The sequence below is a fragment of the Scyliorhinus torazame genome, chromosome 19 (genome assembly GCF_047496885.1).
Source record: "Scyliorhinus torazame isolate Kashiwa2021f chromosome 19, sScyTor2.1, whole genome shotgun sequence".
Taxonomy (NCBI): Eukaryota; Metazoa; Chordata; class Chondrichthyes; order Carcharhiniformes; family Scyliorhinidae; genus Scyliorhinus; species Scyliorhinus torazame.
This window is the reverse complement of record NC_092725.1, coordinates 76,829,224-76,848,755: the sequence shown is the minus strand read 5'-3', so window position 1 is coordinate 76,848,755 and position 19,532 is coordinate 76,829,224. Positions and strand designations below refer to the sequence as shown.

The window sequence follows — 19,532 nt, the reverse complement described above, 5'->3', positions numbered from 1 at the left end:
ACTTTCTAAGGGTTGGATTCTTCCGCCCTATCTGTCGTAAGATCGCCATGGGTCATTTTGGTCAAGTTTGGCAGGGTGTTCCTCACTGGCTTTTTGGGTGAGATCCACACCATTAGTCAACCACATTTAGTCATTTTTCGGGCCTTGGGGAGTTTCTCTCCAGTCAAGCCCATACTTTAAGGGCGCGATCTTCCCAAAAGGGATCAAAATCCCCAGGCGAACACTTGCAGTGCTGAGAAACACATGGCTATCCAACGCAGCTCGCTTTGAATAAGGGGCCTAAACAGTGACCGAGGCCTCACATACGGCCCCTCAAAGGAACCACATCCCCAGTGTAAGATTTTAACACCATCTCTTGAGGGTTTCAGAGAGATATTTAAATCCAAATCATTAATATATAAAACAAAGAGCACTGAACGCTGGAAACCGTTTTCCATTCATTGACCCTTTCTCTCCTGTCACTGAACTAATAATGGATCCAACCTGCCACCTTCCCCTGTGTTACATGAGATCTCACTATTTATTTTTTTTAATTCATTCCTGGGATGTGGGACTCACTCACTGGGTCAGCATTTGGTGCCCTAATTGCCTTTGAACTGAGTGGCTTGCTAGACCATTTCAGTGGGAGACAGTTAAGAATCAACCACATTGCTGTGGGACTGGAGTCACATGTGGACCAGAGTTCCTTCCATGAAGGAATGAAGGACATTCGTGAAATGATTTTTTTTAATGACATTCAACAATGGTTTTATTTCCAGATTTTTTGATTGAACTCAAATTTCACCACCTGCCATGGTGGGATTCGAACCCAGAACCTATGGATCTCTGGATTACTAATCCAGTGACAATACCACTGCACCACCGTCTGACCATGCAAATATCAGTTTGAATTTTTGGATTCTCTCACTCTTCCTTGTTGTTTTTAGATTCCTTAGATTAATTTGAATCCTCACGGGAAACTATGCTAAAGTTAGCAATTTGGCATATTGTCTTGACTGACTGGCGTCTCTCCGGATTCTGTGCAGAGCCAACTGCACTTGTAACTAGACAAAGCCATTTATTTCTAACACTGTCAGCAATGTTAATTAGAAAAATAAAAGCTAATGTTTGGTATTTGGTGCTTATTTGTTTGGTCTCTTTGTGGGATATTTTGAATTTATTTATGCGTGCTTTAAAACATTCTTTTAAAGTCCCTTCAGATCATCCCTATGCAACCACAACTAGTCACAGCTAGAAATAAACATGTCCCCCAGACAGCACAAATGGTGTAGGCAGCCCTTCAATCTTTGTACACACCAGGGCGTGGCTCTGATTGATCTGTGTTTCTCATATCCATTGGAATGCGCTCATACATACACTTTTGCGCAAGCTTACTGAATCTTCCATGACACAAAGTGCTAAAATTTCTCTCCTACTTAACTGTTACACAATAACTTCAGGATCTCCATTAATTTCTTCTTTGAGACCGTCCTGTTCAGATCCTGTTCAATGTGATTTTCTGATCATTCTGATCCAGATTTGCTATCTAACCCTGCTTAACCTTAGTCTCTGATTAGAAAGACGTAAATTCAACTGAATGTGTGACAATTGATTTCTTACCACATTTGTTTATTCCTGCATTTTCTACTTTTAGAGGGTGGAAAGAAGACCTGCTGATCCTTGGGCGCGATCCAACGACCACGCTGCGCCGGAAAAGCAGCTCGCCATGGCGCAGCATGGCCGTTGAAAGCTGGGAGACCCCGCTCCCGAGATCTACAGAGCTCACAACGCCTTACGAAATTCAACTCGATTTCGCGAGACGTTGCGATGTGTATCCTGCCCATAAATGGGGACCAAACGGAACAGCACTTGTGGGGGTCTCCCAGGGGAACAGAGGCCCCCAAGCTGCATGCTCTTTGGGTAGGGTGGTGCACCTACACTGCTGTGCCACCTGGGTATCCTGCCTGTGCCACCTGGGTGAACAGTCCAGACAGAGGCAGTGAGGGGTTTAAACACAGCTGACTAGTTTTCTCTTTCCAGGAATTGACAGGTGCTGCTTCCTCTGTCTGGTGTATTGACCTGATGCTGTTAAAGCAATGATTTTTTTCCGCTATCTTTGTCTGGACTTCTCTCTAGCTTCCAGACAGGGGTCTCTCTTCTGGGGGGCATTCCTGAGCGGGGTCTCTCATCTGTGAGGTCTCTGGGGGATCTTTGTATTTCTGGAGTCTCTTTATTTCGGGAGTCTCTATATTTAGAGGGTCTCTGGAGGGGTCTCTTTATTTAGGGGGCAGGAAAAATGCCAGCCTGGCATTCTAGGAAAAAGTCTGGAGTGATTCACGCCCGTTTTCCGGCGGGCGCGGGGACTTAATTCCCAGAAGGGAGAATCCTGCCCCTGGTGATGAAGCAACTATCGTCGAATGGTATTTGGCATCTTTTACTTCATTCGTGAATTGGGTTTCTGAGCTGCTCTGCCATTATAGTAATGAAGTTTTCATAGGTTTGGTGCCTTAAAAAATTGTTCTTCCCTGAGCAACAGTATTAAGAACTTTTCAAATGTTCTTTTAGAACATTCTTTTAGGAATGGTAGGCCTAACATACGATGAACGTCTGAGGATCCTGGGATTATATTCATTGGAGTTTGGGAGGTTGAGGGGAGATCTAATAGAAACTTACAAGATAATGAATGGCTTAGATAGGGTGGACGTAGGGAAGTTGTTTCCATTAGCAGGGGAGACTAGGACCCGGGGGCACAGCCTTAGAATAAAAGGGAGTCACTTTAGAACAGAGATGAGGAGTAATTTCTTCAGCCAGAGAGTGGTGGGTCTGTGGAATTCATTGCCACAGAGGGCGGTGGAGGCCGGGACGTTGAGTGTCTTTAAGACAGAAGTTGATAAATTCTTGATTTCTCGAGGAATTAAGGGCTATGGAGAGAGAGCGGGTAAATGGAGTTGAAATCAGCCATGATTGAATGGTGGAGTGGATTCGATGGGCCGAATGGCCTTACTTCCGCTCCTATGTCTTATGGTCTTATGGTAGGTGGGATAATTAAGGGGTCTGTATTGGGGCCTCTTAATTTAAGGATCTCTGTGGAGGGCCCCTTTATTTAGAGGGTTTGTGGGGGCCTCTTTATTTAGGGGGTCTGTGGGAGGGTCTCTTTAATTAGGGGGTCTCTGGTGGGGAGGTGGTGGGGGAGATTAGGTGGGTGTGGAGTGGGCAGGTCTTGCATTGTGGGGGGAGGGTGGCTCTCCGATGGACCTTGGGGGAAATTCCCTTAAAGAGTTACGCCCTTGGCCCACCGCGAGATTCGGAGCATCAAATACACACTTGCCAGCACTAATTTTCGCCCGAGTAATTGCCAACCCAGAGGACTGGAGAATCACAAAGGCCCAGACAATATGGTGCCCAGCCTGGAAATTGGATGCAAATGGGTCTTAATGACCTATTTGCATCCTCCCTCTAGCGCGGTGCACGGACCTTGACCCCAAAACCAGCAGGGACTGGAGCATCGGAAATAGGTTGGCACCCAGAGCTTATCCCATTTTCTCCCCGACGCTGGATTCTCCGCCACATTGGAAACTCCGCTACTGGAGGTGCAAGGTGCCAAAGTTGTTTACACTACTCCACACGTCTGAGCAAAATTAGTGAGCATTGGCAAATCATTCAACTCTGTATATTGTCAGAGCCATGCCAAGCATGCACATTTTAATAGGTGTTGTTACATAACCATTAAGAGCAGAAACAGTGGATGAATTTCTGCCACTGACTCTCCCAGCCCAGGGACATTAGGAATAGTTCCAGTCTTCCAGTTTCTGCCCTGCCTTAGACCAAATAACACAGCATGAACTGGATGTCTTCTCACTGCCATGCCATTTCACCAGCTGTGGAAAAGATGGCAGATAGCCAGCCCACCTGGAGCCCAATTGAGCCATTTAAGTGGAGGGACTGGAGACCGCTAGGTAAAGCCTAACAGATTCACAGTTGGCTCTGAGAGAGGGGACTCTTTGGCTGACAAAGGGGTCCCCTGGGGCCACCCCTGCTCTTGGCGAGCGTGCCCCTTCATTGGGGCACGCTTGGCTAACCCTGGCATCCCAACACAACACTTACTTGGTTATGAGGGTGCCATGTACAATGATCACTTCCTCGAGATCCAGGCCAGGAGTTGCCACCATTCCCGAACCAGCAGCTCTTGCAGGTCATCTTTAACAGGCCAGTGAGCCTGTCAGCAGCCACTCAATTGGCGGCTTCCCATAAATGTGGCCCCAGGCCCCACCAAAGGTGAGTTGTCACCTCTGCTTTCAGCCTCAGTGGCAAGGTGCTTGCTGCCTCCAAAAAATCCCAGGCTTTCATTCTGATACATCTGTTGCTGGAGAGTTTAGCCGAGAGATCAGGCTGTATAGAGCCAGTTTACATCTTCTGTCCAATTTCTAGGTTTTCATTTCTATAATCTAACTGTCTTTGTTTCTTCATAATTATTTTTCATGCATGACTCTAAAATATGTATTTGGTATTTATACTGCTTCATGGGCATTTGACTTGCAAGGGGCAGGAAATGTGCACATATATAAGGTTATGGGCGCGAGCATGTGGCCTCGAGGCTGTTAAATCTCGCAAGAGGCCTCTGGGGAGATTGCGACGCTTGGGATGCCTTGTGAGGCATCGTGATCAGGATCTCGCCCTCACTGGCAGGATCTAAACTTGCATATTTAATTGAGCAGTTAGGCGCTCACTTAAATGTCTCTGCACCGGAGTATCCCAAGGCCCGGGATTGAACGCGCGAGCCTCGGAGACTTTGCCATGGTGCCGTTTAGTACTGGTCTACGCCAATGTGGACCAAACATAACAGCACCTGGGGGTGTGTCTCCTAGGCCATCAGAGGCCCCCAAGTGGTTGGGCTCTGGGCAGGGTGGTCACTGGCACTCCTGCTGCCACCTGGGCACCGTGGCATGGTGCTCAGGTAGCACTGCCAGGCTGGGAGTGCCAAGGTGTCCTAATGGCAGGTTCCCCGTGCCAGGGTTTAGGCGCAGGGGTGCCCTGCCCTTATGTGGTGAGGTGAGGGGGACTCGAGGATCCCCCTAACAAGTCTGTTGTTGGGGGGGTGGGGGGTCTGGAGTCCACGGTGGGAGTGGGGGAGGGTTTAGAGATTGGAGCGGCATTTCTCATCTCTTCTTGTACTGATGAGCCCGCAGGAAATTAAGATAAACGCGGATTAGGGGCGGCATTTGGCATAGTGGTTAGCACTGCAGCCTACGCCGTTGAGGACCCGGGTTCGAATCCCGGCCCTGTGTCACTGTCTGTGTGGAGTTTGCACATACTCCCCGTGTCTGTGTGGGTTTCACCCCCACAACCCAAAGATGTGTAGTTTAGGTGGATTGGCCATGCTAAATTGCCCCTTAATTGGAAAAAATAATTGGGTACTCTAAATTTAAAAAAAAAGATAAACGTGGATTTGGCAGGGCTTTTTCACTGAGACAAGAGACAAAAAGTCCCGTTTGATAGTGGCATTGTTCTTGGCGTTGCAGGTGCCGAGGAACACCCCGCTAAATGTGCCCAAAACGGCACTCTGTTTTTTTCCCGTTAAATTGCGCCTGCTGGGCGGGATTCTCCCAGCCCTGGGCCGGAGAATCCCTGCGACCAGGCTACGCCGCCCCGACGCCGGCACGCGATTCTTCGCTCTGCGGAGAATCACCGTAATTGGCGCCGGTGTGGTTGGCGCGGCGCTGATTGCGGACCGCACGACGCAGCCCGGCCCGGATGGGCCGAGTGGCCGTAAGAAAAAAAACGAGTCCCACCGGCGCCGTTCTAACCTGCTCTGAGCCGGCGGGACCTAGGCGTTGCAGGGTCGGGTGGTGGCCTGTGGGGAGGGGAGGGGGGTTCGACCCCAGGAGGGCCTCCGATGTGGCCTGGCCTGCGATTGGGACCCGCCGAGAGGGCTGGCCTCTCTGGCTGGGGGCCTCCTTTCCTATGCGCCGGCTCCTGTAGCCCTGCGCCATGTTGCGTCGGGGCCGGCGCGTTGAAGGAGGCCACTGCGCATGCGCGCGTTGGCGCCGGCGCCACTGCGCATGTGCGGATCCCGTGGCGCACAATTCACGCCGGGATCGGCAGCTGGAGCGGCGCGAACCGCTCCAGCGCCATGCTGGCCCGCTGTAGGGGCCAGAATTGGTCTAGGCAGCGGCCCATTCACACCGTCGTAAAATGCGACCGCGTTTACGACGGCGTGGACACTCTGCCGCGGGATTAGAGAATCCCGCCTGCTATATTTGCAAACATTTCCTGTCAATTGTTTTCAGCATACATTTCTGTATCCACATGTATAATGGAAACTGCTTATGTAAACTTGTTTGACTGGAAATAACCCTCTCTCCCCATTGGTGATGCATTATCACAGTGTTTTATCAGAACTTTAAAGTGTGGGGCACTCTTTGGATTTTGAGTTTGTTGGCATTGGTACATGCCTCCTGTGGCATGCAAGTAGTTGAATGAGGGAAGCTGGGAGAGGCAAAGCAGTAGCCATGGTTCTGATAACACTGGAGAAGGAGAAGCTGTGATACAGCAGCATTGGAAGCAGATCTGGCAGCACTGGGAAAGGAAAGCTCAGGATCCTGACTCACTGAAGTAACTGCATAGACCAATCCAGTAGCTGAGAGTTCTGCTGGTCCAGAGCACTGAGGGAAGAATCTTGATTTGGGCATCACCAAGAATGATGAAGGTCACGTTGTGTCAATACTGGGGGAGTAGGATTTTAAAAATCACTGATTTTATCTGTTCCTATGCTATGACCCCTGACCGGCATTCTAGTACAGTGCTCTGTGCAATTAATACTGTATTTATCAAGTGTAGTTGTGGTCACTTATTAGCAAAGTTGGACATAAAAATGGCAGTGTATCAATATAGATGCTATACGTTACATGATTCCTTGAACATTCAGTATATACTTTGACATCCCTGAGTTGAAATCATACTTAAATTACGAAAGTAAATATTGTGTTCACATGAAATTATTTTTTCCACTAACTTAACAACATTGCTAATATAACAATTACAGGAAGGTTGCTGTATGGTTGTATGTTGCCTCATGAAAACGCCTCGAGGATTGTATGGTTGAACAATAACTGTTTATTCATAACGCATAACTGTATACGTACATATAAGATACAGTCCTAACTGGACGCTATTTTCATGCCGACTGACTTTGTTGGTCTGGAGTTGAAGCTTTAGCTTTAGGGGTGTTTCAATTATTTGGGATTCTATACCTGGTTCACTCAAATGTGAGGTTTGCCATGGGGAATGAGGAGAAGATTTCTCCTGTTCCATCCGATTGTGCCTCCTGGAGTATGCATAAAGTAAAACTGTCATGGATCTTCATCTCTCAGGACAATGGCGCCTTCTTTTCAAGGTCCCTGATCCAAACACCTCTGGTTAGCCTGGACAGGTTTCCAAAAGGTACCTCTGATTGAAGGTGGAAGTTTGTTGCTGTCTGTAGGACTGCTATTTGTCCTGAACCTTCTGATATTCCCTGACTGTCAACCCTAGGATTCATTTCTTCAGCAGCATAGGAAGTTGAATCCACAGTTTTCTTCCCGTCAGCATGGGGCTAATCCATATCGCAGTGTTTGGATCTATTTGTTGGAAAGTTGTAATTTTCCTTCAAGGGGATAATGCAGACACCCTTTTCTGCCTCACCGTTAGATTGCGGATACCTTGGTGAGCTGGTGAGGTGTCGAAATCCGTAACACCTGGCAAAAAATTGTGGGCCGTTGTCGGACACCACCTGGTACAGGATACCTTGGATCAGAAAGATTTTTTTCCAAAGACCTAATGACTGACTCTGTGGTGTTGTGTGTAAACACTTCACTTCACTTTGATCCACCGAGAGATGTAGTCAACAATGAGGAGGAAGGACTTGCGTTGTTTATGAATAGATCTATTTCCAAACGTTCCCACAGTCTGGTAGGAGCCTGCGTGCATACCTGGCAGTTTAAAATCATCTCTTCAAATTGCTTGTGATATTACTGGCTACTACACTGCAGACTGGGTTCATGCTCTGCACTTTGGGTTGCCCAAATGGCCTTGGTGGATTTCTTGTCGAAACTTCAACCCGAATGAGATTCTAGCAGATCATCAATTACAATGAAAGGTTTCTGCTGCTCAAAGTAAATTTTCATAACATTGCCTCCTTGGTCTGCAGTGGTCAACCTTGTAGGTAGCGGATGCACTCTTCATCTCGCATCTGCTCCTGCTGTATCTGTTGAAGGTTTTTAGAACTTGCCAGCAGTTGTGTTGTCTTGAAACTGGGAATATGACACTTCCTTGTTGACTAAATTGACATTGTATGTCACAGGATGTTCAAATGCGCCCCTGGACTGTCGTTTGATGCTTCCCTTAGATGTATACTGTATTGTTTGCAAGCAGATTCTCTCAATTCTGGGGGCCATCCTGGTGAGTTCTTTCTCATCCAATAGTGAGACCAATGGTTTGTGATCTGTTTCGATGATCACTTTCAGCCCAACAATATAGTCAGAAAGCTTCTCACATGCCCATGTTACTGTGAGAGTCTCTCTTTCAATAACTGAACACCACATCTGTGTCTGACGGCTCCCTAGATGCATAATATTGGTGGCATCCATCCAGCTGTTCTTGGACCAAACTGCCCTTTGTCCTGTTGGTGAGGCATCAGCTGCGATTGTAATTGGCAGGGATGGGTCATAATAAGCCAGGATATCTGCTAAGAACCGCATGTATTTGAACTGATGGAGTGTTTGCTCTTGGTGTGCATCCCAACACCACGCTTGGGCCTTTATGAGAGGTGCCACAATGGTTTTGTGACCTGCGCCAGGTTTGGCAGAAATTTTCCAACTGGTTCACCGTGCCCAGGAATCTTTGGAAGTTTGGAATGGATGACAAGGTTGAAAACTCACTAATTGCCTTTGTTTTGTGTGGGTCTGCCATGATGCCTTTACTACTCACAATATGACCTAAGAATCAAATGGAGGTGTTTGAGAACTTGCACTTATCATTCAGCATCAAATCCGTTTCCTGTAACTGTCTTGTTCCTCAACAGTCGTACCAGAAGAAGGACGCCATTCATATGGAAGATGACTCCTTTCAGGCCTTGTAAGATGGCTGCATAATGCGCTGAAAAATTGCAGGTGCCAAGATAATGTCAAAGGACAAATGATTGAAGTAGAATCTATCAAATGGAATGTTAAAAGTTGTGAGCAACTTAGACTTCTCGTCTAACGGAACCTGCCAGAAGCAGTTGTTGGCATCAAGTTTCAAGAAGACTATGCTCTTGGAGAGTTTGGCCAACCTGTCGTCCGCCAAGGACAGTGTGTGAATTTCCCTCACCAATGCTTTGTTGAGTTGTGTCAGGTCGACACATATGTGAATAAATTGTTTGGCTTTGGAACTAGGACCATCTTGGAACACCATTCTGTTGGTTGAGTGACGGGGGAGATGACCCCTATCTTGGTATTCTCATCAAGTTGCTGTTGCACTGTTGTAGTATTTTCTGTAATATAGGCAAGCATATGGTTTTGGCATAATTTCTCAGTGTTATCATGTATGCAGTCCTAATTCGTAGTCCAGTGAAAAGTTTTGGACAATCTTTTTTAAAATCGAAACCAGATCCTTGTTGGTTAATCTTGTCAACCTTTGGATGAGATTGGGCTTGACACAGTGCGCTGGATTCTCTGATTTTCAGGCTATGTCATGACGCTGGCGTAGGAACGGTGGTGTTTTATGACCGAAGAATCGGTGCAAAATGGCCACCGATCCTCCGTTTGGTGGGGGGCTAGCAGGCAGTGTAGTGTCGAGCACCCGGCTCTAGCTGCCGATACGGACCAGAGAATTGCCGGGTCCGTGGTCGCGCATGCGCACGGAGACGGCCTTCAGCGGCCGCGCCGTGCAACATGGTGCTGGCCGCGCGCGGACCCGGCCTGCCAAATAGTGCCCTCTTTTGGCCAGGCTCGCGACCCTCGGACCACCCCCCAACAGTGCCCTCAGCCCATGCTAAAGTTCCCTCTGCCCGCGGATTGGATCTCCCTTGACTGTGGCGGCGCTGAACTGAGTTCGCAGCCACCATGCCGAGTTCCAGACAAAAGATATCATGAGAGACCCACGCCGTCGGAAACTTGGCCGGTCGGGGGCGGAGCATCGGGGAGGGCCTCAGGTAACGTTCTGAAGCTGTCGATACGGCTTTCGAGGGGGCGGAGCATCGCAAAAGCAGCATCATCCCTGATTTTGTCGCAAATGGGGATTCTCCGGCTGATCGCCGAACGCGATTTCGGTGTCGGAGACCGGAGAATCCCACCCCTGCACCATCACATTCACTCTTCAGTCCAACTTGAAATTTGTGATTTGGCCAGCATTCCAAAATGTGAATCTGGGATGCTTAATTTCTCCCAAGAAACATTGGTCGGGATTCTCTGTTTGGGAAAAAATGGGCGCGATTCTCCGCTGTCCGGCGTTAATATCGTAATCGGCGACCGGGCGGAGAAACCCTTTTGATGCTGAAATCGGGGGCGCTGCCTGTTTTCAGATGCTCCGCCCCCTCCAAAACAGCGTCATTGGTGAGTACGCCGCACGCCGTTGGGACGGCGTCAGGATATCACCTGAAGGCCCTCCCTAAATGCTCTGCCCCTGATGGGCCGAGTTCACAACGGCGTGGATCACTTGTGCACTGAGTTTTCGTCAACCTCGCGTGGTGGCTGCGGACTGTGTCCAGCGCCTCCACAATCGAGGGGGGGGGGGGTGGGGTGGGGGGAGCCATGCCGCTGGCTGGGGGAGCTTCGGCAGGGGCTGGTGGGGGGTGGTGAGGGGGCATCCAGGGGGGCACTATCTGGCAGGTCGGGTCCGCGTACGACCGGTGCTATGTTGTACGGCGCACCCGCTGCAGGTCATCGCCATGTGCATGCACGGCCACGGACCCGGCCATTCGCCGGCCATTTTTGGCGCAGGAGCTGAGAGTTTTACCTGGCGCTGCTGCTAGCCCCTCACCAGTCCCAGAATCGTTGAAGGTTTGGCACCGATTTTGGCATCGTAAAATGCCACTGTTACCATGCCGACGTCAGCACTTAGCCACAAAATCAGAAAATCCAGCCCAATATTCTCCCGCTGGAGAAGAATTGCTACACAAAGCAATTCAGTGTCTCTCGCCATACAAATTTATGCATGCCGAAAAGCATGAGATTCCTGAGGGAATCTCGCTATAGGACCGCCATTTGAGCAGGCGCCCTAATAGTGAAGTTTCATGGCTGGCCATCCCCACCCCCGTCCCCGCACCGCAAATCAGCCCCCCACCAGACCCCCTCCCCTCCCCACAAGGAAAAGCAGCCGCCCACATCAAAGAGAGTTAAGTGCATTCCAGTCATGTCCCTTCACGTTTGAGTGATTTTGCTGAGCTGGAAATTGACAGCATTTAACTCTCTTTAATGTGGTTGATGTTTGTAAATATTGTGGTTACAGTACTTAGAGTTACTCATCCATGAAGAAGATGAATGAAGCAAGACTCACAGCTGTTTTGTGGAAGCTGTCAATCACAGCCCACTACCAGAAATGAATGAATGGCTTGCAGCTAAAGGATCTGAGGGGTTTAAACACAGGTCACAGCTGTTCTCTTTCAAGGAATGGACAGATGGTGCTTCCAGGTGAGTGTTACAACTGTATTTTTTTCATTGGCCCTGTCTGGACTGTTCTCTAGCTTCTAGGCAGGGGTCTTTTTTCTGGGGAGGTCTGTGCGGTGTCCTTTTAGTTACGGATCTCTGTGGGAGGTCTCTTTAGTTAGGGGGTCTCTGGGGTTGGAACCTTTAGTTAGGTGGTCTCTGTGGGGATCCCATTAGGTAAGAGGTCTCGGATAGAGGGGGGTTCCTTTAGCTAGGGGTCCCTGTGAGGGGTCTCCCTATTTAGGGGGTCCCTGTGTCCTTTAGTTAGGGAAACCCTGGGAGGATCCCTTTAGTTGGGGGATCTCTAAGGGGTCCCTTTAGTTAGGGGGTCACTATGGGGGGTCTCCCTATTTAGGGGGTCTCCCTATTTGGGGAGTCGTTTTGGGGGAGTCTCCTATTTTAGGGATCTCCCAGGGGCAGTGGAGAGGGGTGTCTGAAAGGAGATGGGGTGGGCAGATAGTGCATTGTGGGGTTGGGAGGGTGGCCCTCGGATGGATTTTGGAGGAAACGCCCTGAAGGAGTTTCCCCCTTGGCCCACTGCAAAGTCCACCATGTCAAGTTCACGTTTGGTGATACCTGTAGTGAATCCTGCCCACATGATTCCTGGTGCATGGAACCAGAGAATTACGCAGGCCTGGAGATTCTGGCTCCGGGCTCACTGAGTGGATTCAAAAGGTTCATTGAGACCCTTGTGCATCCATTTACATTTTCCTGCTGGTGCGTGAGCACGATTCTTGATCCTGCCGCCAACGGGGGGGCTGGATGATTACGATCCGACCAGTGCCTGTCACCTATCCTGATTTTTCCTGGAGTCCGATTCTCCGCCGCATCGGGGACCCCACTACCAGTGGCGAGTGGCAGAGAATCCAGCCCATTATTGGACTTCTTCTTGGCATCACTCATCTATCTTCTGGATTTGTTTGGGATCTTCTGCATGTCTCAAGGTTTTGGACTTATATACCTTTCCAAAGTATCCCAGGCGGTTGCAGTGAAAAGTTTAACTTTATCACGCAAAATGGATCAGCTTTGCTGGCAGACTTATAGTTAGTTGTCTGATGAATTGTATGATGTTTTCCAAAGTGAGATCTTCTTTAGATCAGTGTACATCTGAAAAACTATCATCAGCCACTCCCACTACTATTCGACTTCTTACGGGCTCCGACTTAAGGTCACAACAATCATTTGTGAAAGTCTACTGGTTACCCCGTCAATTGAACTCCCATGTTAAATTTTGCTTGCTCCAAAATGTTATTGCCTCGTAGGTAAAAGTCGGTGTCAAAGGACTTCATAATTATTTCAGAAGATTCATTTATTCTTTGTCTGGCAATTATGTTATCAACTATTGGACCTGTAGGATATAATAGTTTATTCACTTGCTCAACTTTTGATTTCTTATTCAAGCTTAATGCGATCTTCTTCTCCATAACATTTAATTTTGCACCTGGTCTGGCCCTTCCATCGGTCTGAATTGGTCTGACAGTGTTGATTTACCATCCATGGGTGTTTTGGGCACAGGGGGGGTACAATCTACAACTTTCATTTTTTTTAAAAATGGCACGGTAGTAATAATTTTTCTCTTCCCGCACTTATTGGGATTTAGTGGGTTTCTGTCGTGATTACAGGGTCATTTTAAACTCCAGCGATTCTGCAGAAATCTTTTGAATGAATTGTTTTGGCCAGTTAGTTTCTTTACTGAGCTTCGAGAATCGAATTGAAGCCTATTTTTTGTTCTGACTTCTGTTTAGTTTTTTTTTCATTTGCACCTGGTTGCCATGTGCACTGACTCTGGATCCAGGCTGCAGCCATTCTTCAAATGGTATTCATTAAACAATCGGTCTGCCAGTACTACCTGATTATTGCGCAAAATTTAAAAGCTTATTTCAACATTTTCCTCAAGTTTGCTCACTCTTTTGCAATTTGGCCAAGTTCTTTAACTCTGTTTTTGACCAGGTCTCACAATGGACCTCCACATGCTCTGGTGGAGTCCTTTTATGCTTCACAGTGGATCTTTCTTATGCCTTAAACATAGAACATACAGTGCAAAAGGAGGCCATTCGGTCCATCGAGTCTGCACCAACCCACTTAAGCCCTCACTTCCACCCTATCCCCATAACCCAATCACCCCCTCCTAACCTTTTTGGACACTAAGGGCAATTTATCATGGCCATTCCACCTAACATGCACTTCTTTGGACTGTAGGAGGAAACCGGAGCACCCGGAGGAAACCCACGCAGACAAGGGGAGAACGTGCAGACTCCACACAGACAGTGACCCAGTGGGGAATCGAACGTGGGACCCTGGCGCTGTGAAGCCACAGTGCTAGCCACTTGTGCTGCCTGTAATGGAACTTCTTAGGGAATCTGCAGCTGTGTATTCAAGGTCTTCAAGTTAGATGCACTTCTCTCAGGCCAGATTGCAATTTCTTTTCTTCTTCATTCTTAGAGATTTTGGGGTTCTTTACCTGCTGCTACCATGTTGTACAGTTGAATGTTGCCTTATGAAGCGGTCTTGAGGCTTGGCTGGTTGAAAAATAATTGTTTATTGATCGCACATATCTATATACAGAATACAATTGTGACTAAGTTTAATTTTCATGCTGACTTCTAACAGACTCACCACTACACTCTGCTACTCCTATGTGACTTTCCCAATCAGAATATGGGTGTGGGGGTACGGTTTCCTGACCTACATTAACCTTTGCTGTCCCGAACACCCTAATACTACAAAGGTGACGTTGATGAAGCAGTGCATCATGCATTAGCACAGGCTGCAGTCACAAACCAGTGGCGAGGGTGTCTGACAAACTTTTTTGTCTGTCCTGGCTGGTGTTGAAATTCTTTCACTTTGCTATAGTTCAACAGTTGTACTGATCCAGGTGAGTGAAACATCTGGCACGAGTCTTGTAGTCGGTGAGGAGGTATTGAAGCAAGCTTCTGATTTGGTTAATGGTAGAAATGACAAGTCAGTAGGATAGTGCTCTCTGTGTGCTCATCTGTCTTTTCCTTCCTCCTCCAGGTGTCGTTCGAATAGTGAAACCAGTTATTGGACCATTCACTTCCACCTTAAAGCTAGAAATGGACTCTTATTTGACAGGGCAACTGTCTCATCGCAACATTGTGTATGTCACCATCTACATTTCGGAATACTGGTTCTAGAGATTTTTGTCACGTAAAGGTAACCTGTAGTAAACACAACTGGCCACAGCTGTTAACCACTGAATATCCAGGAACAATTCTTCTGTACTCCACTTATGCTCCTTAAACACCAGCACCAGTATGATTAGAATGCTTAAAGCAGAACTGCATGTTTGCCAAAGATCTGTTTCCTCTCAAATTTGTATTTATAATAAAACATTTTAAAATTAATTCACTTTATTACATTAATATTTTACAAGTAGACCTGTACCTAGAACATTTCAGTATGGAACAAGCCAGGGAAACCATCAAAATGTACAGTCTTGATAACTAAAGCGTGCAGTCAGCTGAGCAATGGCACATTAATTTCCTCATGTTTTTGTGATGCAGTGAACCATTTAAATATGAATTGCATTCGAGTGTTTGTGAAATAAGCCAAACGGTTGGTAACAGACTGTCTCCTTTTAATTGTTTGCACTGCTCTGAAACAGATTGAGTTATTCCGGATCAGTTCAACAAAATAACTTGTAGTGCTAAAACAGACTGATGAGCAATATTCTACAAGCTCAAAATACAATTGCAGTGTTCCTCATGTTTCAATAGTTTTGAAACACATGGGGTTAGAATTTCCTGTTGGGACATAATCGGGAAGTTACACCCAAAGTAAGGCACATCCATGTACCCATTTTACCAATGGCCGTTTAGACCCAAATTTAAAAATAAACACAGGAACTTAAAAATGGCCATAAAAGAAAATAAACGTACAGATCAGGGGTATTCTAGTATTAAAATTACTGTTTCAAGTCCCACAACTGCATTAACAGCTATAATTATTAATATCATGCAATCGGGGAAGCTTTTCAGTTTTAATTGATTCTTACTGATACCATAAAAATGCAAGCAAAGTAACTGAAAAAGCAATGCAGGTCTCTGTACTTTAAAACTTGCTCAGAAAATTACAATAAATCACAAGAAAAAATACTTGTTTCCTGTTGTGTAATCTCTGAATTCAATTTTGAACCCATTTTGAACAGCAAAATTGCAGGATATTCACGAAGGGTATAAAGGAGTGAAGAAACTTGGGTGTACCCAGATTTTCTTGATCTTTTATGCTAACCATTTGATTACTGGCCCAATCCATGTTTTTCTGGGTGCAAGTACACAGAAGATTCAGCACCATGCTGTTTGCCACCTTATTAAAAACAGTAGCAATTGCACCTACATTTGAACTAATATGTTGTGTGCAAATTGTCACATAAGCACAATATATGCAATTGTTTTATTTTCAATGACTCTAATACTATTGTCCAAGACTGGTAAGATATTTCCAGCACTTGATCAATGCTACCAGTTTTATGAGTTAACCTCTGAAGGCAAACAATCCATAAAATTGCATGTGCTATTCTTATAATATAGTATTATATGTCAATAGCACACATCTTTTCATGTATTCATCTTATTTTATAAAACACCACAGTGTGTTTATCTCCAATTTAAATTGGACAGATAAATGTTTCTGAGGTTCTATATGTTAATCCATTCAATGTTGAGGTACAGATCAAGATATTGTGTAAAGGAAATAACCACTGCTGGAAAGGGTTGGAGTTCCCAGGTAACTGGGTTTGACTATTCTCAGACTTTGACTCAACCCCAGTGGATAATAAATGTTCAGAATTGTGAAAAAGTATTGATGTAATACTGGAAATGGAAGACTTGGTGTAGACCTTGTGACTGAGTCTTTGTGTGATATGACATTGTGTGTTGCCTGGAGATGTTCGGCAACTGACAGTATGGACCGACTTATTCATTCCTTCGAAAGAAAGAGTCTGTTGTGTATGTACAAAGAAATAAACTACTTTTAATCAAAGCTTTGAAATGTTGTTTATTCTTAAACTTGATTTATATGTAATGTTTTGAAAATCAGTAGGGGGATGAGGGAAAAGGATGTGCCGTGGGGCAAGGAGGGGGGGAGGTGAAGGGGATGGGGAGGGAGGAGGGAGAGGGAGGGGGAAGGGGTGGGAAGTGTGAAATCTCACCTCAAAACTTCAAGTCAGATGTTTGAAAAGATACTTTCCACATGCCTGGATGAGTACAACTGCAACAAGAAAGAAGCTCAACACCATCCGGGACAGACTAGTCTCCCAGCCAGGCACTTTTGTCACTGTTTTGTGACAGCAGCGCATGTCTTCCTGACTATCCCCAAGCTACCACTTGTCATAATATCCATGTATATAATGAGATACAGACAGGCAGTGACTGACACACAGAATAACCAATAAACACACAGGACACAGAACAACCAATCACCAGACAGGACACTGCCGGGGACATCACCACTATAAAACACACGAGGCATCAAGACTCTGCCTCTTCTCACTGGATACAGCTACAGAGATAGTCAGGGTGCACAGTGCAGTGAGCACTGTCTCCATGTGACAGAGAGCCAGTCTGGTCAAGCCAGACAGAGGTTATCAGTTTAGATTAATAGAGTGTCAACCCACAGCAGATTATGTACAGCAATCAGCAGGTTCAATAAAACAGTGTTGAACCATCTGTGTCGGAAGCCTGTTTCTCGTTCATGGTACCAGGAAACTATTAATTCTAATGTACCTACCTCGAGTGAATCTGCAACGACCAGCAAGCAACCATCCAGCGGCATGGAAAAGATCCAGCCCCCTCCGCAACTCCAGATCTCCGGTAACTTCGGCGCCAACTGGAAGATCTTCAAACAGAAGTTCCTCCTGCATATCGAGGCCTCCGACCTCGAGGCAGCATCAGATGCCAGGAAGATTGCGCTGTTCCTGTCGACTGCGGGGGATCACGCCATCCACATCTTTAACTCGCTCACGTTTGATGATGGCGAAGACAAGACGAAGTTCAAGACAGTTCTGCTGAAATTCGACAGCCACTGCGAAGCCGAGGTGAATGAGAGCTTTGAGCGGTACATCTTCCAACAGAGGCTTCAGGGGAAGGATGAACCTTTTCAGTCCTTTTTGACCCATCTCCACATCCTAGTGCAGTCACGTAATTATGACTCGACTGCTGATTCCATGATCCGGGATCAGATCGTTTTCGGGGTCCATTCCGTCTCCCTGCGGGAGCAGCTCCTCAAAATCAAACGGATGACCCTCTCTGTTGCCATCGAAACGTGCGCTGTCCATGAACTTGCCAGCAATCGATACTCCCGCATCAAGGCAGCAGAAAATGCAAAACTGGCCTCCCACAAGGCAGAAAGGGTACAGGCCGTCGCAAGAATGCAAGGCCTGAGCATCGCGGAGAGTGGCCATTTTGCGCGCTTTTCCCGGGTTCCTATGCATGCGCACCACAACCGGGAGGACGATGAAGCCGAAAACCCTACTGCGCCCCACACGAGAACAGTAATCAGCTGTTATGGGCCTGCGCAAACAATTTAAATCTTTACTACTTACCCAGCAGTCACTCTGTCCTCACTCCGACCGGATTCAGCTGGAAACTCCCAACAGTAAGTTTAAAAAAAAAAATTTACTCCCCTTCTCAGCAAGCACTCACTCAGCAACCACTGCGCCCTGCACGATAACACCTCAGGGAAAAGAAAAACTATTTACCAGTCACCAGCCAATCACTTACCTGCAGGCTGCGACATCACGGTTCAACTTCTTTCTATTTCCACCTGCCCTCAAGTCTCCCTCTTGATCTTTACTCGGCTGGGATCCTTACAGTGATTATAGTGATCACGGTCAACCAGTGTCGCTTCCGGTTCAAATTGGACACTGGCGCGACTGCGAATCTGATAATCTATGAGACCAACCTGGAATTCTTCCACCAGCCTGCCAGCTCCTTGACTACAATGGATCGTGTCAGCTAAGTGTCTTTCACAAGGCAATCAAGGCGACGTTAAGATTCGAGATTGTCCAGCCTGACAAGGCATCCCTGCTCGGTGCTCGCGCATGCAAACTCCTAAATCTGGTACAGCGAGTTCATGCCATGTCCTCTGCACCTGCGACTGCCTCGCCCAATGCGAATCTACAGGCTGACATAGATGACATCCTCACGCAATATCACAATGTGTTTGATGGGATGGGCACGCTCCTGAATCGCTACAAGATACTACTCAAACCGAATGCCACCCCAACCGAATGCCACCCCACTCATCCATGCACCACGCCGGGTGCCGGCTCCTCTCAAGGATCGTCTAAAAACGCAGCTGCGAGAGCTCCAAGACCAGGGCATCATTTCAAAGGTCACGGAACCAACAGACTGGGTCAGCTCCATGGTCTGCGTCAAGAAACCCTCTGGTGAACTACGAATTTGCATCGATCCCAAAGACCTGAATCGCAACATAATGCTCTACCCGATCCCGAAGCGGGAAGAATTAACCTGTGAGATGGCTCATGCCAAATTCTTCACCAAGCTGGATGCCTCACGTGGCTTCTCGCAGATACAACTGGACGAGTCCAGTAGGAAGCTATGCACATTTAACACTCCGTTCGGCAGATATTGTTACAACCGCATGTCTTTCGTAATAATTTCAGTTTCCAAAGTCTTTCATCGAATAATGGAGCAAATGGTGGATGGCATCGAGGGAGGTGCGAGTATATGTGGATGACGTGATCATCTGGTCCGCGACGCCCGAGGATCACATAGCTCGCCTCAGACAGGTTTTTCAGAGGGTCCACGAGAATGGCCTCCATGCTCATTTGGTCGGTCCACGATCAAGTTTCTGGGTGACTACATTTCACAGCAAGGTGTGCAACCTGATGCTGACAAGGTACTGGCAATC

The 19,532-nt window shown here is 47.1% G+C and overlaps 1 protein-coding gene and 1 long non-coding RNA gene across 3 annotated transcripts in view; one reads left to right on the top strand and one right to left on the bottom strand.

Annotated features, from left to right (window-relative positions):
- Nucleotides 1-16,640, top strand: part of fbln1 (fibulin 1) — a 345,473-nt gene extending 328,833 nt beyond the window's left edge. For both annotated transcript variants that reach the window (XM_072484570.1, XM_072484568.1), the window contains one exon: nt 14,655-16,640. In XM_072484570.1, the coding sequence (XP_072340671.1) occupies nt 14,655-14,794 (140 nt within the window). In that variant the 3' untranslated portion in view covers nt 14,795-16,640. The remainder of the gene's footprint in view (nt 1-14,654) is intronic.
- The window catches only part of LOC140396237 (uncharacterized), a 77,708-nt gene that overhangs the window by 32,360 nt on the left and 25,816 nt on the right, over nt 1-19,532 (bottom strand). The window lies entirely within an intron of this gene.